Source organism: Myotis nattereri, assembly GCF_964212035.1.
Source record: "Myotis nattereri genome assembly, chromosome: 3".
NCBI lineage: Eukaryota > Metazoa > Chordata > Mammalia > Chiroptera > Vespertilionidae > Myotis > Myotis nattereri.
This window is the reverse complement of record NC_138077.1, coordinates 32,349,163-32,375,206: the sequence shown is the minus strand read 5'-3', so window position 1 is coordinate 32,375,206 and position 26,044 is coordinate 32,349,163. Positions and strand designations below refer to the sequence as shown.

The following is a 26,044-nucleotide window of genomic DNA, read 5'->3' as shown; positions in this document are numbered from 1 at the left end:
TTCCTTTTGTGTCCTGAATTGTATTGTTGTTGGCTGCTTTACCAAACCCACTAACTGGGCATTTTTATTAACAACTGGAAAATGCTTATTTTCCAGGGAATTTAAAGGAGAAGTCATTAGAAAAAATACATGTACTTTTTCCTAACTGATGGTTAGAATCTAGAAATGGAACAAAGTGAATAATTTCCAAGAGAAGGGTGGTAAGCTGATAAAGTGTTATTACTAACTTCAAGTTAATCATCAGACTCCTGTAACTTAGATTCCTTATCTCCAAGGTGGTGATTAGCTTGAAATCACCACTTTGGAGGTAAGGAATCTGAGAATAAACATCTCACGGATCATTATAACACTGAGCTCACCTCTCCCTTTCTTTTTAAGATGAATACATTTAGCTTGAGGAGAAGAGTGGGTAAAATTGATAAAGTTACACTGTGGTGTTTCCATTCCAACAGAGAAAAGCTGTATTGATTTAAACAGCAATATTTGCAAATTAATGGAAATGTCATTCTCAAGAATGAGTCTTAGAGTTGGGAGAGGCTGGAGGCTTGGTGGAGCCTCTCTGTTCCCGCCACAGATTAGCTGTCTTCTCTTCTTTCCAGAGCTGTTATTTTACCTGGAAGGTACCCTTTTCAGGAGTGGTTGAGCTCACTTCCCACCCTTACTACAAAGGCACTGTCCAACCCCACGCTTTTGTCTTCATTACCTCTGAGAATGCCCCACTTGGCCACTCTCTTGAATTTTGTTGCCACAGGAATAAAGGGGGGCCTCTGAACATCCCCCTTCTCTTCTAATATAAAGACGAGGTAGAAAAGCAGTGTGTGTGTGATTGCTAAGTCATTCCCAGGGTTTGTTGTTACCCTGGGGGTTTGTTTCTTGTCCTTTGGCATGGGAGCTCTTTGCTTCTCTGTTTCCCTAACATACTTTTTTCAAGTTACTTAGAGGGAAAAAATATATTGATTAGTACATTATTCAAGAGATCAATAAGCCTTATGAAATATTGTCAGGCTAAATTAATGATTAAATTCTTTTTAAAAAATATTTTTATTGATTTCAGAGAATGGAGAGGGAGAGAGAGCTAGAAACATCAATGATGAGAGAGAATCATTGATTGGCTGCCTCCTGCAAACCCCACACTGGGGATGAGCCTGAAACCTGAGCATATGCCCCAACTGGCAATCGAACCTTGACCTCGTGGTTCATAGGTCAACACTCAACAATTGAGCCCCACTCAGCAGGCAATGATTAAATTCTTACTCCTGAGAATCACCTGCCCAAATGGAGAATGGAAGTCTTATCACTGAAGATACCCTGAGAAGTTTGGACAACACAATCTTTGTTAAATTTCAGATTGTATTATTGAGGTGTGCTTCTAAATTGATCTTGTCACATTTACTTTCAATCTGATAAATCTGTATGAGAATATTTATTGCCAGATATTTTCCCTTTTCTCTACAATATAGCGAGGTCTTCCTCAAAATCACTCTTTAGTCAAATTTTACTAAGCCATTAGGATGATTTAAAATTTTACAATAATGCACAACTTGTATTGCATTGCTAATGTATACTTTTAAATTTAGATGAAATTCTTTACACTTGGCAATTTTGTTGTGATATTGTAAAGTTATGATTTCTGAATTATTTTAAAAAAATATGTTTTGTCAACTATTTGATGATAAGAGCTATATGAATAAGGAAATATCCAGGTTTTAGATATCATAAGAGGTTTTCTTGATATTTGCTTTCATTTCCTATTCTTCCATTCAACTGTTCTATGACTTCACATAAATTAATCACACCTCTGGTAATTGCTTCCCGTGTAAACTGGGAATGACACTTTCTCTCTGCTCCCTAGAGATAAGTAGATCTGTGGCTTAGGGTTTTAAAACTTTTGGATTCTGTGGCTCAGAGCTGCAGTGTCACTTCTAATATGTGTTACTACGTTTTCCAGTTAGTAAGCATTTCCACAAATCAGATTTAAAATGCATGGTACTGAATCACCATGTTTAATACAAGAAATGAAATGTAAAGACCTTGACTGTTAAATTACTTACAAGGTTAATATTAGATAGTTCCAATCACATGTACAAAGTTTAAAGGAAAACGGTTATGTTTCATGTTATTAATTCCATTTACAAGCTCCGATTGAATATTATTTTCTCCTCGATGTCATATCAGCCAGGAAGTAGTCACCCTGTCTCTATAACTCTCTAAAGACTTTCACATGTAACTGTTATGGTTCTTCCCACAGAACTTTGTGGATGTGGAGTGTTTTCCATGTCTGGTCTCCTCTCTGCTTCCTGATGCCAGGAGCATGTATTTTTTGTCTTTGATTTTTCTAGTAAGGCTGTTATTGACATGATCAAAGACGATTGGCAGATCTGGGCTTACTGTGGCCAATTCTGTAAATTGGGAGCAAAATAATGTTAAACTCTAGTTGTTTCAAGGAGTATACAAGGTAAAACTACTGCACGTGCTAAGAATTACATAATATTCATTGGTTTTCTCCTCTGTGCCTCCACATTTTCATCTAGTACTCACCTAGTTAGAATAAAGTTGCTCAATTTGAGTAAAAAAATGTTGAATGACATTTTGCATTGGCAGCTTAGTTGTAAGGATACTGCTGGTCTGACCTGACTCTGAACACCTCTTTCTAATTTTGTGATCTTGAACAGTTTCTTTAACTTCTCTAAAACAAAGGATGATAAATTGTGTCCCATGGACCAAATCCAGTCCTTTGCTGGTTTTCATATGGTTTGTGAGATAAGAATCATTTTTACATTTTTAAAAATTGAAAAAAGTAAAAAATAATAATATTTCATGACATAAAATTATATTAAATTCATAGTTTAGTATGCATAAAGAACATTTTAATAGAATACAGTTATGCTTATTCATTTATGTAATATCTATGGCTGCTTTCATGCTACCGTAGTTTAACTATATGGTTCATGAAGCCTAAAATATTTACTGTCTGACTCTTTGCAGAGAAAGTTTGCCTGTTCTTGTTCTAAACCTCAGTTTCCTCTTCTGTACAATAGGACAAATAGTACCTATTTCAGGGAGGTTTGAGATGATGTGTGAAAAATTCTTAGTACAGGGTCAATGATATTAAATACTCAGTAAATGTTAGCCATTGATGTTATACTATTTATAGTTCTTAATTTTCTCATGATTTGTTTAGTGAAGGTGGATTAAAAATTCTCTCCCATTATACTCACTAAAATTGATTATTTTATAATATAATTACTTAAATTTTTAATTAAATTTTTATTAATTATTTAATTTTGTTACATGTCTATTAGAATATTTTAGTATTCCTGATGTTCAAAGACCTCCCCAACATCCCCTCACCCAACTTTGCCATTTAATTTTCAGTTACTTTCCTTTATCTGACTATCTCTAGCTCAGCATCCAATGACCTTTTTACACTCTTCCTCTCCTGTATCCCCCCTTCGTCTCCCACTTCCACATGCCAGGTCTAGTCCATCTTCCAAATCTGGTACCAGCATCACTCCCCTCACAGAACTCCTTTGTTATTTGTATGTATACTGTGCCACACAATCTCCCTCCCCCAACAACAAAAACAAACACAAAAGAATTTGGAAGGACATTCTTTCTCCAGGATCTATGTGAGCTTTTTATTTCTACATAATAGAGCACACATCACTTTCTTGCTTCTGTTTTAATTATGCATCTACTTCTTATCAGGACTCTTTCAGGGAAATACCATTGTTATTGATCTGTGTAGTCTGTAGAGTAACCCAGATGTGTTTGCACATCGAAGTACCTAACGTGTTTTTTTTTTAAATGCATAAATTTTTCCTTTTCTTCTGATTTTTTAAAGTATGGATTTTTGGCTCTTTTCAGACAGAATTCCTTGATATAAGCCAGCTGTCTTTCATTCATGATTTGGGACCAAAGGGCATGTAAGTTCCTGTGTTGGATCTTTAAAGAGAAGTATGAATATTGATGAGTATTAACATTTGATTTATCGGCATGCCAGGATGATGGAACTCATCTGGTTTTACTGGTAGCTTCTCCCTATCAGAGGCAGAGCAACTGAGGGTATTTATTTAGGCAAAACGGAATATCTTGCTACATTAAACAAAGGTAGCAATTGCTCTACCCTCTTTCTTATGTGCTTATAGCACCAATTTTCTATAACCCCACAGTTGGACTGTTTAATACAGGTAACAAATATGATGTGGGAGAATGTATTAAAATCAAACATACTATATTATATATTGGAAAATCTCTAAGACAGTAGATCTTAAAAGTTATCATCATAAGAAAAAAATTGTAACTGTGAAACAATGGATGATAGGTAGGCTTATTGTGGTGATCAATCACTTCACATTATATACAAATATCAAATTACTGTACTGTATACCTAAAACTAATATAATGTTATATGTCAATAATGTCTCAATATAATGTTATGTGTGAATATCTCGATTTTTTAAAAAATCAAATATATAAGATCCCTTCTTCTAATCGCTTATAAAAGTTAGCTGCTTATCACTTATTTTCATGACTAAAAATAATACTGTGTAAGAGGTATGTTATGTAACAAGATTGACATTTACTTAATTATTCTTTTCCTTCACCATATGAGAGCTTGGTATGATAAAGAGCTGAACTTTTTTAAGTAAAGATCATTGTTAGTGGAGTGCTTTAAGGATGAGCTGCTAGGACTCATCCTAGCAAATAGGGTACTGAGCTGTTTGAAGTAGGAGAGAACAGGCAGGAAAGTCGTGAGAATGAAACCGTTTATTTAGTCCCAAGTTGCAAGGTTGTCTCAGCTAAGAGTGAGTTGGAAATTTGAAGGTGATGGGTTACCTTGATGTCTCTTTCAGAGAAGGCATGATAATGAAAAGATCCGGAGGACACAGGATACCTGGCTTGAACTGCTGTGGTCAGGGAAGAGTCTGTTACCGGTGGTCAAGAAGGTAGGACTTAGGAGTTTTGTGTATATTTTTTTAATAAACTGGATATTTGGGGAATTTTTACATACTAGTTTTAAATTAAATTATAAATCAGTTATAAATCCTTTGAAAGTCATAACAGAGAAAATTTTAAGTTCCAAGTTTCATTATTTCCTAATATCAAACTATACTATAAGGCCCTAATAATCAAAACAGCATGGTACGGGCATATAATCATATGTATAGATCAATGGAACAGAATAAAGAGCCCAAAAATAAATCCACACCTTTATGGTCAATTAATATTCTACAAAGGAGGCAAAAACATACAATGGGGTAGAGATAGACTATACATTCAATAAATGGTGATGGAAAAATTGTACAGATATGTACAAAAAAATAAAACTAGATCACCATCACCTTCTTACACCATACACAAGAATAAACTCAAAATGAGTTAAAGGCTTAAATATAAGACTCAAAACCATACAAATCCTAAAAGAAAATATAGGCAGTAAAATCTTGGACATTTCTTGTAGCAATATTTGTTCTGATATGTCTCCTCAGGCAAGAAAAAATGAACAAATAAACAAAAGAAATAATAATAAACAAAAGAAAAAATAAACAAATGGTACTACATCAAACTGAAAAGTGTTTGCACAGCAAAGGAAACCATTAACAAAATGAAAAGAAAAACCACTGAATGAGAGGACATATTCTCCAATGATACATCTGATAAGGAGTTAATATCCAAAATTTGTAACAAACTTATAAAACTGAACACTAAAAAAACAAACAACCCAATTTAAAAAATGGGCAAAGAACCTGAATAGACACTACTCCAAAGAGGACCCACAGATGGCCACTAGACATATGTAAAGATGCTCAACATCACTAATCATGATAGAAATGCAAATTAAAACCATGAGATATCACTTCAGACCTGTCAGAATGTTTACCATCAATAAATTAACAAACAACAAGTGTTGGTGAGCATGCAGAGAAAAGGGAACCCCCATGCACTCTTGGTGGGAATGCAGATTTGTACAGTCACTGTGGGAAACACTATGGAGTTACCTCAAAAAAGTTAAAAATTGAACCGCTGTTTGACCCAGACATCCCATTTCTGGGAATATATCCACAGAAACTCACCACATTAATTCAAAAGAACCACCATGTTCATTGCAGCATTATTTACAATTGCCAAGCTCTGGAAATAGACCAAGTGCCACCAGCAGATGAGTGGTTAAAAAAGCCGTGGTACATTTACACAATAGAATACTACACAGTTGTAAAAATAGAAGGAAATCTTACCTTTTGCAACAGCATTGATGGATCTGGGGAGTATTATGCTAAATGAAACAAGCCAGTCAGAGAAAGACAAATACCATCTGATTTCACTTATATGTGGAATCTAATGAACAAAATAAACGAACTAAATAGAAACAGATTCATGGATACAGAGAACAAATAGACAGTTGTTAGAGGGGTAAGGGCTTTGTGGGGGGGGGCAGTGGGGGCTGGATAAGAAAGGTAAAGGGATTAAGCAAAAAAAAAAAATTCATAGACACAGATAATAGTGTAGTGATTACCAGAGGGAAAGGAGTATAGAGGGAGATAGAAGAGGGTAAATGGTGGGTAGATGGTGATGGAAGAAGATCTGACTTTGGGTGGTAAACACATATTATAATATACAGGTGATGTATTATAGATTTGTACACCTGAAACCTATATAATTTTATTAACCAATGTTATCCCAATAAATTCACTTAAAAATATAGCCAATATCAAGTGTTAACAAAGATGCAGAAAAATCAGAACCCTCAGACATCGCTGGTGGAAATGTAAAATGGTTCAGCCACTTTGGGAAATAGTTCCTCAAAATATTAATTAGAGTTGCCATATGCCCCAGCATTTCTACTCCTATGTGTTCACCCAAGACAATTGAAAAATATGTTTATATCAAAACTGTACATGACTAAACATAGCAGCATTATCCAGAAGAGCCAAAAAGTGAAAACAACCCAAATGTCTATCAATTGATGAATGCTTAAATAAAAGGTGGTATTATAATACAGTAGATTATTATTCAGCTATAAAAAGGAATGAAGTCTACTAATGGGTATGGGGTTTCTTTCTGGGTTGATGAAAATATCTGGAATTAGATGGCTCTGGTGGTTGCAAACTTTGGGAATACATTAAAAACCACTGAATTGTATACCTTTAAAGGGTGAGTTCTTTGATATGTGAATTATATTTGAAAAACATTTTTAAACTTTTAATAAAAAAGAATGAAGTACTGATGCATACTATATCATGAAGCAACCTTGAAAATGTTGCAACAATAACTTACTGGGATTTTGAAAAAAGACAACAAGAAATATATGCTATTTTTAACCTTGAAAAAGATATATGAGCTCATGTATAAATATGAAATTGAGTTGTGTTTGTGTTAACAATATATATATATAAACTTAAAACTGGGATCTGTCTTTAAACATTAAGATACAGTGCAAACAAAAAAATATTAAATTGGGCTTTAATTTTGGGGGGGTTTGAAAGGATCAAAAAAATTAGAAGGAAAAGATGGAAAGCTCAGATTAAAGAAATTTCAGAGTTATAAAAAGAACAGTTTTACTACAATAAAAAAGGAAATAATACACTATAAAATATTTTCTTTCAAATAAACTCTGAAACCTACATAAAGCTCTTTTAGATGGAATAGCCAGAGAAGGCCTACCTGTGGAAGAACATCTAAGCAGAGGGGTGACTGACAAAAGGGGTCCCTATGGGAGGATCTGGAAGAAACAACTTCGAAGCAGAGGAATAGTGAATGCAGGAGCCCAAAGTAGAACAAGATTGTCAGGCTGAGGAACAGCCAGACACAGGTGGTGGGAGAGAACAGTGGGAAATGAAGCTGAAAGGTGATGGCTGCTCATGTCCGCCCACCTGCATTTTAATGCCACAGCAGTGGCAGCACAGGCAGGAGGCATCTTGTTGGAACCAGACCATCATCTCACCTGGTTTAGACCAAGAATATTCCTAAAAGTTCAGATTTACTGGTGCTGGGAACTGTGCTAAACAATGTATGTGAATCATCTCAGTTAATCTGCACAGACACAGGAGCAGGGCATTGCTGTTACCCTCCTTTTATAGACTTAGGCTCAGTTGGCCAAGTTCACACAATCAGGCAGTTGGCAGAGCCGGAACTGGAGCTCAGGGAGGCTGACTTGAAGGCAGGTGCTTAATCCCTGCACAGCCGGTGCTGACTCCCAAAAGGCTGGTTGATGGATTACTTTTGTGTTACAAATCCTCTCGTTAAGAAATATAAATAAATCTATTAACAAAAGAACAAAAGACAGAGGGGGAAGACACCAGAAGAGTTTTAATGAATGGTGTAATTAAGAAAAGCTCCAAATAAAGGCCAGGAGTCAGTTTACCCTGAAAGATAATGACTGTTAAAAAGAACAATGACCCTAGCTGGTTTGGCTCAGTGGATACAGCATTGGCTTGTGGACTGAAGGGTCCTGGGTTTGATTCCAGTGAAGGGCACATGCCCAGGTTTCGGGCTTGATCCCCACTTTCAGTGCCAGTAGAGGGCCTGCAGGAGGCAGCTGATCAACGATTCTGTCTCATCATTGATGTTTCTAACTCTCTTCCTCTCTGCAATCAATAAAACTATGTTTAAAAAAACAACAACAAAGAAACAACTTATCATTGTCAAAACAGAAACCATTATCTTTTGTGTTCAGCTTTCAAAAGCCCAGCTGTCACTACTAAACAATTCCATATTTCTAGGCAGCCACATCTTGAAGGGAGTCACCATTGACATAGATACCACATGAATGGCACCTCGTAGAGTTGAGCAGTGCCCTCCTGTCACATTTCTGTTGCCCAGCAAGGCTGTTTGTAGCCTATTCAGAGCCTGTGTGCAAATTAGAGAAAAGTGCCCCCTGCTGCAGGAGGATGCGGCCGACGCCAGTGCCCTCCTTCAGCGGGCATCCTTGTGCAGGGCACTGCACAGTGGTACCTGGTGGCCTGTTCCCGAGGACATGTTTTCCAGCCCTTGGCCCTGGTGGTCAAGCCACGAGCCTGTGCTCTCAGGAGCATTTCTGAGATTTGTTCTGTCACGGGAGCTGGTTCACCTGGATATGGCGTCATTCCACTGTCGTCCCACACTGTTGTCTCTGGTGTGGAGCGCTGGCCAGACTGGCTGTCATGCTATTCCAGTATCACAAGTCTGGTATGTTTGACTTTCTTCTCAGATCGGAAAGCCTGCCAGCTGTGGTTGTCAACGCCTGTCAGCAGCATAGTAAGCGAGGTCCCGGCCTGTGCCACATGTCTGTTCTCTAGCTTGCTTCAAAGTCAAGCTACGAGAAAGTTCAGCAGATAAAGAAGGAACTGTACCAGATATACAATCCATCTCCCCTCTTTTAGCCTTAACTGAGCTTTAGCAGTCGGCAGCCACATGTCTGGACTTGCTCAGCCATGGCCATCAAAATCACTGGGTTACCATTTGATATCATGACCTTGGCATTCCTATTGAGCAGTGTTGAGAAATCTTATAAAAATGCATAATTTCTGCATTCGCTGAAAATTATTGAGATTATTATCTATTAGATTGTTCAGTTGCCTTGTGTTCTGGTCTCAAATGAGAAACTTTCTTTGGGATTTAGCTTTTTGGGTGAAAAACTCCTTTATTTTTTTAACTTATTCATTTGATAAGAAAAACCAGGAAACCCTGGTGTGCCATCACCATAATTATACTAGCACTGTGGTTAGGTGTTTGTTTTCTGTGACCTTGATTTTTCCCCCTTTTTTAGAAAACAATATCACATGTATGTCCTTGACTGTAAATTACCCACAGTCCATCCTGCTCAGTTTTATGGAGAGGGAAGCAGCCGACATATTAAAAAAAACAAATGAATGAAATGAACTGTGTGGAAATCAATGTATATTTGTATACATAGAATCCCACATCATAAAGTCACTAAAACATAATGTGGTTAGCAATTTCAGTATAGATTTATTGTAAATTTCTTTCAAATTCTGAGTTTCCACATGACATTTATAATATTACTTGATTTATGTGCAGGTGTGCTGGCCTTACTTAACCCATCATGTGCTTCACTTTGCCTAATATGTGATACAATATAGCTGGTGTTACTTTATTCAATTATATGTTGAATCATTTGGTCACTCCACAATTGCAGGTAAATGTGAATATATGGTGCTACATGCAGCAGGACAAAGTTGTCATTTGTTTTTATTTGATGTCCATCCCGTTCTCTCTGTCTTGCTCTTTCCACTCTCAGGGCCATGCGTATCATCTGCATCCTTACTAAGCAGAGTGGCCCTAACATAGGCAACCCCTCTGAGCTCCTTAGACATACAGAACCTCAGGCCCCGCCCCAGACCTCCTGAATCCAAATCTGCATTTTGAGAGGATCCCCAGGTGCTGCATATCCACAGTAAAGTGTAAGAAGAGCTGTTCTGTGTTATTACAGTAGCTTCCTCACTGCCACACCACATCCCTCTTTTTCCTTCATACCTTTTTTTTTTTTTTTTAAACATAGTGCCAATGATATTATTGTCCTATGGCCTTGGCAGGACAGGAGGATTCCCTTATTTAATAAACACCTTGATGTTTGTTTTAAATACAAATTGTTAGGCCTTCTTAATGGATCTTTGATGGGGCCTTGGACTCTATTATTTTTAACAAAAATCTGAAGAGAGTCTGATGATCAGGCATGTTTAGAGAGCACTGGTTCCCTGAGATAAAACCAACCTCTTAGCATGGCCCCCAGACCCTCCTCAGTGCGGCTTTTGCCCATTTTCCCTTCTGACTCTCTCTGAGACCCTGGCCTCACCAAACTGTCTCCCAACACATGCAGCATCTCCAGAGCTCAGGGCCCTGCCAGCTCTTCCCTCCCTCCCTGTGGGATGGACACCGTGACTACCAACTTCGGGCTCTCTGTGACAGGTCCTTCCTGGCCTCGCACAGACTCCGCCTCTTTGGGAGAATGCCACTCCTGTGCTCTTAGTGGGGACTAGGGACTCCCTCCTCCCACCTATCACTGTTTGCTTTTCTCTTCTGATAGCTGTCCCATTCAGCCTAGAATTATGGTTGCTTGTGCCCCACGGGCCTAGGAAGATCCTTTGAGAAGATATATGATTTATCTTAGTGCTATTTCTACCTCTACCCTAACTCCTTCTTTGTCATTGTACTTTTCTATTATGAAGCTCTTAAACATATATTGAATTGAATGGAAATATGCTTTTGAGAGATCATGTCCCATTGAACATCATTTAATAATGTCCCCTAAAAATCGCAAATAATTTGAAATGAGCAACAGAATATGCAGAGTATTGGGTGCTTACTAGATTTCTTAAAAGGGGAATTATACTTACTGAGAAACTTATTTGCCTCTTCTATGATAGTGTATTTAAGCAAACACCAACACATTCCATTCTCCCAACAGCTGGGGCTCCCGCTGTACCTCCTGCAAACACTCCCTCTCCTTGGCAGGGGTGTTGTTCCAGGCCTCTTCAACCTTAGTGTTTAAAAAGCTAGTGAATTATTTTGAATTGCTTGGTGCCATCACTTCTTAGAAAAACATAATAGAAAGGTTTTGGATTGTGTTTTTTGTTGTTTCATTGTGGTTTTTATTTTTTTTCCTTTTTTAAAATTTAATTTAATTATTATTATTATTTAACAATATACAAAATAAATCAGTCTGTATGCAGTCTCCACTTATGGTCCTCGGGTATCAGGGTTCTCTCCTGCGAGCTTTCCATTGATTATTCACGAAGTTTTCCTGTATTTTAGTTGTAATACCAGTTAGTTCCTGGGAGCATGTCTGTGCAGCATCCACTTACTCTGCCATATTTAATCCTTCTCATTGTGGTTTGTGAAAACTGAATCCCCAGTGTAAACATAAAATTGTCTACTGCCTGTGAGTGTATTTACTTCAGACTTGTCATATACTTTGTTCTTTTTGTCTCAGTAATTCAGTACAACTTTAAAAATGCATATTATCTCCTCCCAGGTGGTTGATAGTGAAAGACTCCTTTTTACTGTACATGAAGCCAGACAATGGAGCCATCGCGTTCGTCCTGCTGGTGGATAAAGAATTCAGAATTAAGGTGGGAAAGAAGGAGACAGACACGAAATATGGACTCCGAATTGATAACCTTTCAAGGTAGAAATTTCAACTATTTTTAAAAGAGTAAATATTTGTTGGTAAAAAAAAAATACATTTTTACCAAAATATCTTAAAAACAAAGTTTTTCTCCCAACCTTAAATAAAGTAAAATAATTTAAATGTTTGATAATTTTCATTTAGTACTTATCCTCAATTAAAAGTAATGAAACTACTTTTTCCTTAAATCAATATATAAGAAGACCCTATGTCAACAGTTAGAATAAACTATCTTGTGTTGACATATGCCTATTTTAATGAAATTGACTACTCAATAATACCATTTTGCCGAACGGATAAATTAAGGAATGGTAGAATGATAGATAGTTCACATTTTTTTAAAAAATAAAATTTTACTTTATGAATTGACATCCTTTAACAAAACACAATGATTTGATTTAGGAAAATTCTGTTGACACACAGATTTTTAAGAAACATACCTTGAAAGGATACTCAAATGTATATTTATCATAGATTTTATTAGTGAGTATGTGTGTATTGATATGTATGTTTTTTTCCTGGAATATTGTAGTTATATAATATATGTGTGTCTTTCTCTCTATATACACTTGTTTCCATAAAATTCAGCCTCATGTATACGGATATACATACATTTCTGTCTTTACTCAGATTGACTGGCGTAGAGATACAGATACACTTTTACTAACATACATTTGCATGTGTGTGAGTGTGTATAAAAGATTTGCAAGTTCCTTATCTCTTTTGACAATGGAAGGTTCAGGATTGGTTACTGCAAATGCCAAGGTGGTGCCATGAAACCTTCTTCCTGTACAGTTTCTGTTTTGGGGAGGGTCATAGACATCAGGCCACAATTCCCACTGGTCCCAGTAACAGATAGATCTCTGCACCAGTCTGTGGGATCAGGGGTCTGGAATATGCCCTTTTGCTTGGCTTTGGTGAACTCAGAGTAGGGAAGGAATTACTCTCCTAAAGTACAATCAAGACATTTCCAGAAGCTGAGGAAATGGACATCAGGCACTACAGAGGGAAATGACCTCTATAGGAGCCAGCAACTAAGTAACACGGAGACACAGGCCCTCGCCTGATACCTCTTTCATTATCCTCCTTACAGTCTAGCACGCCTCCAGGACTATAGGAAGTACCTTATACATGGTTGCATGAGTGAATAAGTAGCCTGAAAATCTGTTTTTGCTACACTGACTATATTTTACAATCTTGCCAAAAATGTTTACAAGTCTGCTTTTTTATAATTTAAGTAAGATGCTGTTTACTTAAAATTTTCAACTTATGTCTGTAGTATGGAAACAAAATGGGACATGGTTCAGTCTTAAAATTGTTTAAAAAGACAGAACACAGAGTGACCATCCTTTTCCACATTTTGCTTTTCTTTGAAGGACACTTATTTTAAAATGCAACAGCTATAGACATGCCCGGTTGTGGGCAGGAGCTATAGAAGAATTCATCCAGAAATATGGCAGCAACTTCCTCAAAGATCACCGATTTGGGTCATATGCTACTCTTCAAGAGAACATTTTAGCTAAATGGTAAGATCTTTTTGGTCTAAGACTGTCGGGGTAGTCGTAGAATCAATTTCCCTAAAGTCAGTTTTCAAAGCTGTGAAAAGATGTAATGCATTGTACCTAACAAAGGCTTTTCTTTATAGGACTACCTGAGCATCAATTAGTTTTCCAATTTTTGTTTTAAAGATATTTTATAATGAGCTTTAAAATAGCCAATTTTAGATTTTGAAGTTTGATTTTAAAAGCTAACTTTATAAACTTTCTTAATGATGCAAATGGAAGATTTATTTAAGTCGTTAGCCATGATTTAAGAAAAAGAATTTACTTGGTGGATATTTCTTTTAAATATATTTTATTGATTTCAGAGAGGAAGGGAGAGGAGGAGAATGATAGAAACATCAATGATGAGAGAGAATCATTGGTTTGCTGCCTCCTGCACACCCCACACTAGGGATCGAGCCCACAACCCAGACATGTCCCCTGACTGGGAATTGAATCATGACCTCCTTGTTCATAAGTCAACACTCAACTCCTGAGCCTCACTGGCCGGGCCTGGCTATTTCTTTTAATTAAAATCATTCTTAGCATGTTTTTCTATCCATAGATTTAAAACAATTCTGTTTTCAGTCTCCAAAGAACAACTGTGTGTGAGTTCAAGAGAATAGGAGAGTTCATTTGACCCTGTATGATAATGATACCAATCAATTGTTGCTTACCTCTATTGGTTTACTGTACTTCCTATGTAGCATTCTCAGACTTTGTTTTTCATTTACAGAAAATTAACTAGTGGTTGTGTAGGGACTCTTGGCAATATCTTCCATCTTTGGCTTTGCCATAAGATATGTGTCTTCTCCTCTTTTCTTATTTTTTGTAAAACACCCCCCCCCCACACACACACACACAAATGAAAAAAAACAAAAACAAAACAAAAAACCCTTGTCTTTCAGGTATGTTAATGCCAAAGGATATTTTGAAGATATTGCAAATGCGATGGAAGAGGCAAAAGAAGAGATTTTTATCACAGATTGGTGGTTAGTATTTGTCCCTGGGGATGGTGTTTGGAGTCTCTATGTTTAGGAATGTACAACAGTGTTTGTTGTGCTGTCCCAGAGTCACACATTATGAAAACCAGCAGTACCCACGGATGGTCTGGCCAAAGTCTCTACCAATTAACTCTAATAGCCTCCAGTGAAAGGTCTTTTCAAAACACTTGGCACCCAAATATATTCTTAAAATATTTAGCTTGAACAATATTGTACTTGTCTTTCTATTTGGAAGCAGACACTCAGTATTCACTTTAGTAAAGATTATGTTGCAATGCAAACATAGTTGTAGAGGTAGTGGAAAATAATCATCCTTGGGTAGTTTTTCCTCATTTTGGTATGTCTGTCACTAGATCCAGTGAATATAATTCTTCAGAATCGTCCCTTTGAAATTGGAATAGTTCCATTTGCCCATTAATATTTAAATGTCCTTGTTAATGACTAGCCTGGTCAGCTTTTTTGGAGATATGTCAGGTTTCAATTGTCTGACCCCCCTTAAAAATATCCATGAGAGTTATGATGCTTTTTAAAGCCACTAGAAGTCTCATATCTAAAACTCATTTAGCTACTGGGAAATTTTACCCCTGAAGTTGGTGTAGGCTTTGTAGTGTGACTTTAGCTGCAATTATCTACCTGCCTGAACAGTTAAGAATGACTGCAGATGTCAACATTGACTGTAATGGAAATAAAAACATTTAAAACGTGTTTTTCTTCTAATATCTTAGTTGCTTAAGTTGCCCCTATTTTTCCCTATCCTGTTTCCTTCCAAATGCTACCCTATGTAGGAACTGTGCAAATATCATCATAACTTATTTCCTCTTAATTCTAGACTTGGGGGCAAAGGGGAGAGTAGGAATGTGCGCTCATGTTTTTCTATGCTTTGCCTCAGTGATGTGATACTCTATCATTCTAGGGCATGCTTTCCCAACCTGGGGACTACTGACATTTGGGGCCAGATAATTCTTAGTTGTGGGGTGTTGTTCTGTGCATTGTGGGATGTTTGGCACCATCAGTATCCCTGGCTTTCACTCACTAGATGACAATAGCAAGATCCCAGTGGTAATAACCTGTGTCTTTCGACTTTGCCAAATGTCTCCTGGGAGGCAAGGTCCCTCTGGGCTGAGAATCATTGACCTAGAATCATCAGATAAGGTATGTGATGGTCAGCACGAGTAATTTATTCTCATGTTGTTGGAGGAGCTTATTCTTGGCCCTTACTACTATATTATTGACAAATTTTGTCCCATTAGTCAATTACCAGGAATAAAATAAAGTTTCCTGCTTACGAGCTATTTCTTTGGTTGATACTTTCTAAACACTTATGAGAATTCATTCAAGTTTAATGGCGTACTATAGTCCTTGAAGAAAAATATTTCTGAAAGTTTGATGAAGACACGAAAGAGAATGAAAACAGTTTTTTCCATTGAGCCCATGTTCTCATGTTTTGTGCAAGAATATATTCTCTTTTGAACGTTGTGAATGCCAAAATAAGACTCACATTTAAACATTTAAAGAGATGGAACCCTGACTGTTTTCTCTCCTATTGTCAACAAAAATATGAATCAGAATGTTATTTCTTTGTCATGACTTCTCTAAGATAACATCTTATTACAACACTACCTTTGAAATAAAACCTTTGTGGTAAATTCCCTCAGAACAAGTGAAGAAAATTCTTGTCATGCAAGTATATTGCAAAAGGGAACATTCAAAAGCTTAACCAAACCCTGATATGTCTAGACCTGAGAGAGTAATAAGCATAGTTAGAGGAAACACATGCCCTTTAGAAACTTCTGATCTAATTCAAGAGACATCATGTACTTAAGTAAAAATGGTATTAATATGTTTTTAAAGCAATTATTATGCAAACAAAGGCAAATATAGTGACATGAGAAACAACCTGGGACCTAGAATTACTCAGTTCCTTTGTTCATTAACTTGACCATCTATCCATTCATTTGCTAATTTATTCGCTGATTTATTCCAGGGCTATTTAGTGAGCATGCGCTCTGTGACAGGTACTGACCAAGGCTATCCTACATAATAAAACCCTAGCATGCAAATCAGCCAAATGGCAGAACGACCAGTCACTATGACATGCATTGACCACCCCGGGGGCAGATACTCAATGCAGGAGCTGCCCCCTGGTGGTCAGTGTGCTTCCACGGGTGGAGTGCTGCTCAGTCAGAAGCTGGGCTCATGACTGGCGAGCACAGCAGTGGTGGTGGGAGCCTTTCCGCCTCCGCTGCAGACAGGCAGTAAGGAGAGAGGGGTCCCAGACTGCAAGAGCCCTGGACTGCAAGAGGGATGTCTGACTGCCAGCTTAGGCCCAGTCCCCGAGGGGATCAGGCCTAAGCCAGCAGGCGGACATCTCCTGAGGGGTCCTGGATTGCAAGAGGGTGCAGGCTGGGCTGAGCCTCCCCCGCCACGGTGCACGAATATTGTGCACTGGGCCTCTAGTGTGCATATAAAGATGAGTGAGAACCAGCTTCTACCCTGGAACAACATAGAGTCAGGAAGTCATACATAAAACAACAGATTGGGAGAAACTCGGTGATGAAGATCAACACAGCAGAAGACATGGAGGGGTAGTGGCTGAGCCTGAAAGAGGGGGCTCTGGAAGCTTCACAGAAGAGAATGCTGGTCTGGGGCCTGGGGATGGAGTTGGTGAGAAGAAAACAGGTGAACATTTTAGGCAAAGGGACAGCCAAGACCAAGGCATAGGGGTGTGAGAGAGCACAGAAATTTTGGAGCATAGCATTCTTTGGGATGTTTAGACTTGAAACCACAGAAATCCTAGAAGAAAACAGGCAGTAAAATCTCACACATTTCCCATTGTAACATTTTTTCTGATCTATCTCCTCTGGCAATATCTGTGTTTATATTTTTATTTTTTTAAATCTTTATTGTTGAAAGTATTACATATGTCCCCACTTTTCCCCATTGACCTCTTCCAGCCTACCCCTGCCCCCTACCCCAGGCCTTTACCACCCTATTGTCTGTGTCCATGGGTATGCATATATGCATACAAGTTCATTGGTTGATCTTCCCATCCACCTACCCTTCCCTCTGAGGTTCAACAGTCTGCTTGATGCTTCTATTTCTCTGGATCTATTTTTGTTCATCAGTTTATGTTGTTCATAAGATTCCACATATGAGTGAGGTCATGTGATTCTTTTCTTTCTCTGACTGGCTTATTTTGCTTAGTATAATGCTCTCCAGGTCCATTCATGCTGTAGCAAATGGTAAGAGTTCTTTCTTTTTTGCAGCTATGTAGTATTCCATTGTGTAGATGTACCATAGTGTTTAATCCACTCATCTTCTGATGTGCACGTAGGCTGTTTCAAAATCTTAGCTATTGTAAATTGCGCTGCTATGAACCTATGGCAAGGATGCAGAGAAAAGGGAATCCTCGTGCACTGCTGGTGGGAATGTAGTCTGGTGCGGCCATTATGGAAAACAGTATGGAGGTTCCTCAAAAAATTAAAAATGGAAATGCCATTGACCCAGTGATCCCACTTCTAGGAATATATCCTAAGAAATCAAAAACACCAATATCTGTGTTTTTAATGTCAGATTTCTTTTCAAAGCCTTTGCAGTGTGGTTCAGCTCTGTCCCCCATGTGCTCCACCTAGTGGCCAGTTTGGGCAGTGGTCTATTTTTTCAGTTCTCAAACTTTCTGGCATAATACAAGGTGGGGCAAAAGTAGGTTTACAGTTCATAAATATTACAATAATAAATAACAATATAGAAACAAAAACTCTATGTTTTGCATATTCACAACTATAAACCGACTTTTGCCCCACCCTGTATTTAGGATCAAATCTATGCATTGGCAGCTTGGGAGTGAGCTAGAAGTCACAAACAGATTCATAGGGCTGCTTTCCTGAGCTCTTCTCTCTCCGTGATCCCCCCACTAATTTTGGGTTTCCTGTGGCTTCCCTTTTGCTCCCACTTCTATCACTGCCAAAGATCTCACTCTTTCTCCTCAGGCCTGAACTAGAGACCAATTGCATCACACCTGCCTTGGCTGGCCTGGCGCCAGTGCATGTCATAGTGTGGTCGTCTGGACGGTTGTTCGGCTGTTTGACCATGCGGTCGATTTGCATATTACACTTTTATTATTATAGATATTTTTATTATAAGAATACAATATAAAATCTATCCTCTTAGCAAATTTTTAAATATAGAATATAATTTAATATAGCTAACTATAGGCACTATACTATGCAGTAGGTTAACTATAGGCACTATGTTGTACATAGATCTCTCAGACTTACTCATTTTGCATAACTGACTGGAACTTTGTACCCTTTGATCAAGACCTCCTCATTTCCTCCTTCCTTCACTCCTGGTAACCACCACTCAAGGAATCGTTGTTGGGGAATGTAAATTGGCGCAGCTAATATGGAAAACAGCATGGAGGTTCCTCAAAGAATTGAAAAATAGAACTACGATATGATCCAGGAGTCCCACTTCTAGATATATATAAAATGAGTTGAAATCAAGATACTAGTATTGAAGAGATACCTGCTTTCCCGTGTTCATTGCAGCTGCATTCACAACATCCAAGACATAGGAACAACCTAAATGTCCATTAAGGGATGAATGGAAAAAGAAAATGAAGTATTTACATTCAATGGAATATTATTCAGCCTTAAAAAAAGGAAATTCTACCATTTGCAACAATGTGGGTGAACCTGGAGGACATTATGCTTAAGTGAAATAAGTCAGACACAAAAGAACATATAATACAAGATCCCACCTTTCTGAGAAATCTGAAGTAGTCAAACTCCCTTTTTCTTTTTTAATCTGGCTAGAAGTTTATCAATTTCATTAATTTTTAATTGAGCTAGCTTTTGGTTTCATTGGGTTTTCTCTATTGTTATTGTCTTATATTGCATTGAGTTCCATTCATCTATTCTTCCCTTTCTTCTTACATTAGGTTTAATTTTTCCTGTTTCTATCTTCTTAAGATGGAAGCTCTGATCATTGATTTCAACTGTTGTCCTTCTCATATAAATATTTAAAGCTATAAGAGAGGAGCATTTACTTAACTTAGCATTTACTTAAGTCCATGTTAACATCTCTGGAGTCAGGATAGATCTTACCTTCAGTAACATCTTACAGTGGTAACTCTCATCACATTTTCTTTCTTAGTGGTACACACAGTAATGAAGCATCTTGCCATCGTCGGTGTCCCAGATTCAGTGAAATGCAGTATCATATAATTCTTTTGAACTTTGTTTATCTAATAACTACTTGGTAAAGATCCTGACACAATGATACTTGGGCATCATAGCTGCTCTCTCTTTGCCATTGTTTATACTTTGTTTATATCAGTCTTTTATCATTTTATTATCCTGAAAATTGAGGGTTCTTTGAGAGCTATATTAAGATCCTCCAAAGTAACTAGTAGAATATTCTGCATACAGGGTGCACAATGCTTGTATAGTAAATAAAGGATAATAGACTTGATTGCTGAGCATAGCTTTAGAAGTGGCCCCAAAACGGAAGCCCTCTGAGTCCATAATTAATGTATATATAAAAAATTGAAAGTATGTATATGTTGCTGGATATATCTCATCTTCAGTGAACTAGCAGTGTACAGTGCTGTACTTTTCTACTTAAAACAGAACTCTTTGTAATTCATCATAAATCTTTTGCTGCATTTTTTGTGTGTTTAGACATAGATTACCTTTGAGTTGTTTCCTATTTTGAATTAAATATGCAAGTATTTGTACTGTATATATTCCCACTATTTGTCTGTTTTCTTAATCTCACCCAATATGTGTTTCCTTTAGATATGTTATGTCTGAGTTTTTATTTTCTTTAAGTGAATGAAATAGAGCATAAAATTATTGCTTTTAATCTCTTTAGCTCCTTAAAACCCTGTTGTTGTCACCTTCTTAGAGGACTTCCTGGCATGGCAGTATTACAGCCTAGTGTTCAATAAGGCTTTAATCCATATACAGTCTCCTCCTCCTCCTCCAGGTCTAGCATTTCAGCAGATGAAGTTTTCTTGTTTGTTTTTCCTCATTACAGGGAAGTCATATCACATATAGATTTAACTGACTTCAGACCTCAACCCCAAGGGAAAAAGGGACTCTACTGTATGCTTAGCTGCCTGTGGCATTACTAAAAAGAAGAGCCAAGGGGTTTATCCTCACATGGGAGACATTTTATCAGTGAGCCTTCTCTTTTTGCTCAGAAAGACCCAGGTTTCATGGACACGGCTCCTTGGAAGCCAGCGTGTCTGTTCATCAGTTAGAACACTTTTGGCCTGGATGAACAGAATGCTCCTCTAGAAGTGGCTTAAACAACAAGGATTCATTTGTCTCACATAATGAGAAATCCCAAGTCAGGCAATCCTAAGGTTGGTGGAGTGGTCTAGTGATTTCACCATTCTGGTCTTTCCCTTAGAATTTCAATATGACTGCAACATAGCCCCATACAATACCCACCCTAAAGTCTCTTTTCCTTTTATTTTTTTTTTGTTTTGTTTTGTTTTTTACAGAGAGGAAGGGAGAGGGATAGAGAGTTAGAAACATCGATGAGAGAGAAACATCAATCAGCTGCCCCCTGCACACTCCCCACTGGGGATGTGCCCGCAACCAAGGTACATGCCCTTGACCGGAATCGAACCTGGGACCCTTGAATCCGCAGGCCGACGCTCTATCCGCTGAGCCAAACTGGTCAGGGCTCTTTTCCTTTTGTAAGCAACGGTGTGTCTCTCTATCATCAAAGAGGAAAAACTTCTCCATGAACCCCACATGTGCCCCCTCATGTATCTCATTGTCCAAGATTGTGTGACATTGTGCAGGAGTCGGGGGAAGCGAGGGTGTAGAATATTTACACTATATGGTGGGAACAAGGAAGAAAAAGGTGGGCAACCAGCAGTGTCTGCATGTGTGTGTATGTGTGCACATGTGAGTAAGATGTATGGAGAGAAATCTAGGTTGGCTTTTTGTATGGACAAAGGCTCGCGCTTCCATATGAACTTGTACATGGACTTATATGGATGACCTGCCACAGTGGAGGAGGAAGATGGCATTTGGGCTAAACTCGCCTTTACTTCCTATGACACAGTCAGAACTTTGTATGTTGTTTTAGTTACTTGAAATTTTGTGATTTCAGGTTGAGTCCAGAAATCTTCCTGAAACGCCCTGTGGTTGAAGGAAATCGTTGGAGATTGGACTACATTCTTAAACGAAAAGCAGTATGTACTTTCCAAACAAGTGCTGATCTGATTTCTTAAATGCTTATTGCCTCTTAAATGCCTTTTCTTTTTAAAGTCCTTCATGTGTACTTATAACTTTTTTTTAGAGTTGGATAGAAAAGTAGAATACTTTCTGTTTTCAAATTCAGTTGGTTCTGATTTCCCCCCCTATTGTTCTAAAATGCATAATATTTTAGCCTAATACAAAGCATGACTTTTATTAGCAACTAGAGGCCTGTTGCACAAAAAGATTCATGCAAAAGGCCTTCTCTTCCCCTGGCTGCCTTCACCAGTTTTCCTCCAGCACCCAGGACCCAGGCCTTCGCTCCAGCCAGAGCCGCCTTCAAAGCCTTCACTGCTCTGGCCGGAGCCACCTTCAGTCTTCGCTTGGCCGCTTCGTGCTGTATGCAAATTGACCGCCATCTTTGTTGGCGGTCAATTTGCATATCACGCTGATTAGCCAATGGGAGGTGTAGTGAAGGTATGGTCAATTACCCTGTTTGTCTATTATTAGATAGGATTCTAATTTTTATTTTTTTAATCAGTTATGGGTAGTTAATTTTATAGTCAAAATTTGTGATAAAGTTTTATTAATGGATAATAAAAGATGAAATAAAACATAGCATTTTTATTTTACTTACTATGCTGTTATTTGAGCAAAAGACAAAGTCATCTGAGATTTCACTCAGATGGGGCCAAGCTGATGTTGAAGAATATCAAGGAAGAGGGACATTAAGAATTGGTGCTGTCCTCTTTCAGTTTGGGGACAGTTCCTGGTAATAATGTGAAATTGTTTCCTGTGCAGTTGACCATGTAGATTCTGGGTGAGCACTGAGTGTGCTCTTTTTGTTATAAAAAATAAAAAACTGAATCAGTATAGCAGGTTCATCAAAGACTACTTTGCATGCATATTTCTAGTGAAATTTTTTATGTAGTTGGCCCTTAACCAAGTTAAATTAAGGTGAATTAGAATAGAACTGGATTTCTTATTAATCACATTCAAATGGGGATTACTAGCCTTTTTACTATTATTTGAAACTGTCTTAATCTTGTTTATTCTATAAATTAAACATTCCTGCAGAATTTGTAGATCCTAAGTAATCGTGGGTAGTATTTTACTATTCCTCATAGCCTACACTCATTTCTTTTCCCCGATCCTTTCCATTTTGCCGGGGTCCAACCCCAGCAGGTCCAGGGGTCCCCAAAGGTGTGGATGGAGTCGGCGAAGAAGGAAGGACACGGTGGCAGTGTTCAGTTGATCAGCATGGTTGGGTTCTCTTGCCTGGTTCTATTGCAAGGTTCTGTAGCCATGTTCCCTTGCTAGGTTCTCCAGCCAGGTTCTGTCCAGGTTCTCCAGCCAGGTTCAGTCACCAGGTTCTAGTCAGGTTCTCTTGCCAATTTCTGTAGTCAGGTTCAGTCCAGGATCTTTTGCCATGTTCGCTCGCTAGGTTCTGTCTCTAGGTTCTGAGGCCAGTTTCTGTCCAGGATCTTTTGCCATGTTCTCTCCAGCGAAGTTCTTCTGTCTCTAGAGAACGTTCTGTGTAGGTTCTGTGCCTCGGTTCTGTCTCTCTCTCTGTCTCTTTCTGTCTTGTTACATCTGTATTTATACCAGTTGATTCAATCCTATCAATCTCTATTACAAAGGTTAGGGCGTTTCTTATCTCCATTCCAGGGAGTAAAGATTATGTAGCTTAAGCATGATTGTTTGTAGTTAAAGTGATTAATTACCCGCCTGGCACTTAGTTGAGGGGTTTTATTCCCTCCCTAACTTCAGGGGAAAATCCCTACCTGGGGAAACAACCTTTCTCAGAGAGGAGACCTTGGCTAAAACACACAGTGCCAAGAAGGTGAGCAAACATATCAAGAACAGTATGCCATATATGCCAGATCCCTTGAAACAGCAAGGATGGACCAGCTCCCGGCAAATTCCCCCTTTTTTATTTTTTAAAAGGAGGCATTAAAAAGAAGGAAAAAAAAAACACCCCAAATGCTCTCTTGTATCCATTTTAAGAGTAGGATTGGTGCTTTCCGCTATTACCTGAGGCCTGATCTATCACCCCAGGGAGAGCTTGCCAATCCTGCACTTTCCCGGGGTGGAAAGGCTGCAGTGGGGTTAAGGATAAGGCTCCTTGGGCCTACCTCCTCCCATGCCTTTACATTTACCTTTCCTTCCTCAGAAAAGCATGGACATACTTCTTGTATAAAACGTTCTGTCTGACTAGGAGTAACCTTAATTCCTCTGCTAGCAAGCATATGTGTTAAAAGATCAATACAGAGTCTTATTTCTTTAGACTCAGTATGGCACATCTTCTTAATCTAAAGATCAATACAGAGTCTTCTTTCTTTGGACTCAGTATGGCATATCTTCTCAATCTAAGTTCTGTACTATCCACCTTCTTACCCTACTTATCCTCTATAGGGGGGTCTGAAGTACCCTGGTGGAGTCCTATCCGTCCCGAATGTGGGGGTTCTCAATGGTGGGGGGGGCTTACCTAGGGGAATCCTGTTCCAGGGGTTCCCAAAGGTGTGGACGGAGTCGGCGAAGACTATCCACCCTCTTCCTACGGTGGAGTCCTATCCATCCCGAGAGTGGGGCTTACCTAGGGGTCCCTGTTCGGGCGCCATATGCCGGGGTCCAGCCCCAGTGGGTCCAGGGGTCCCCAAAGGTGTGAATGGAGTCGGCGAAGAAGGAAGGACATGGAGGCAGTGTTCAGTTGATCAGCAGCCTAGCCAGGATCTCTAGCCAAGATCTCCAGCCAAGTTCTGGTCTGGATCTCCAGCAAAGTTCTGTGTCCATGTTCTCTTTCTAGGTTCTCCAGCCAGGTTCTCCAGCCAGGCTCTGTAGCCATGTTCCCTTGTTAGGTTCTCCAGTCAGGTTCTGTCCAGGTTCTCCAGCCAGGTTCAGTCACCAGGTTCTAGTCAGGTTCTCTTGTCAATTTCTGTAGTCAGGTTCAGTCCAGGATCTTTTGCCATGTTCTATCGCTAGGTTCTGTCTCTAGGTTCTGAGGCCAGTTTCTGTCCAGGATCTTTTGCCATGTTCTCTCCAGCGAAGTTCTTCTGTCCCTAGAGAACGTTCTGTGTAGGTTTCTGTCTTGTTACATCTGTATTTATACCAGTTGATTCAATCCTATCAATCTCTATTACAAAGGTTAGGGCGTTTCTTATCTCCATTCCAGGGAGTAAAGATTATGTAGCTTAAGCATGATTGTTTGTAGTTAAAGTGATTAATTACCCGCCTGGCACTTAGTTGAGGGGTTTTATTCCCTCCCTAACTTCAGGGGAAAATCCCTACCTGGGGAAACAACCTTTCTCAGAGAGGAGACCTTGGCTAAAACACACAGTGCCAAGAAGGTGAGCAAACATATCAAGAACAGTATGCCATATATGCCAGATCCCTTGAAACAGCAAGGATGGACCGGCTCCCAGCACCATTTCCCTACCTCTTGCCCCACTCACCTTTTTCTTTTCCTTCAATGTCTTTTCCCCATGTTTTTACTTTAGGATTTTTTCAGATATCAAAATCTTTGATTTTTAGTATCTGAGCTCACTGCTAATATTGAAGACTGAAATTGATAATCTTTATTTCAGACACATGTCTTGCCACACAACATCATTTTCATGGCTAATCTAATGTGTTGTTTGAACAAAAGTCTATTCACCAAATTGGAAATTCGGGTCTTGAAAAGCATTATTTGCATAGTCATTAAATAATTTAGCATACAGTTATCTCCTGGTCCACATATTAGACTAATTACTAATTCGTGTATGAAAAGGATTCCATCTCTGCCCATGGAAGGCTTGCTTAAGGACTCATGCTCTAGGCTCAGTCCTAGGATTACCAAATGTGTTTCTATATGTTGAATGGGCTATAATTTTCTCCAGGAGTCAATCATACTAGTAAATCCTCTCCTTACAGTACTTATCCAACACTTTACTGTTTTAGCTTTCAATCAACATGCGTTTGCTGAATGCCTAGTGAGTGCAGGGCACTTGGCTAATCATATGTGAACGTACATAAATAAATAAGAAGCATGTTTCTTGACCTGAAGGAGCTTAAAAATTTTCACAAGAGTCAATTGAGTACAGAGACAGGGCCAAGATTCAAAGGCAGGAGGGAGAGCATTGGGTAAGTCTGGTGGGGAACTCCTCAGGACAT

At 38.6% G+C, this 26,044-nt stretch overlaps 1 protein-coding gene across 1 annotated transcript in view; it reads left to right on the top strand.

Moving 5' to 3' along the window:
* Positions 1 to 26,044, top strand: part of PLD1 (phospholipase D1) — a gene marked incomplete at its 5' end in the record, with an annotated part of 108,302 nt that overhangs the window by 8,600 nt on the left and 73,658 nt on the right. Inside the window, 6 exons of the mRNA XM_081085918.1 lie at positions 3,868 to 3,926; positions 4,857 to 4,949; positions 11,975 to 12,127; positions 13,504 to 13,653; positions 14,577 to 14,660; positions 21,807 to 21,888. Of these exons, the coding sequence (XP_080942044.1) occupies positions 3,868 to 3,926; positions 4,857 to 4,949; positions 11,975 to 12,127; positions 13,504 to 13,653; positions 14,577 to 14,660; positions 21,807 to 21,888 (621 nt within the window). The remainder of the gene's footprint in view (positions 1 to 3,867; positions 3,927 to 4,856; positions 4,950 to 11,974; positions 12,128 to 13,503; positions 13,654 to 14,576; positions 14,661 to 21,806; positions 21,889 to 26,044) is intronic.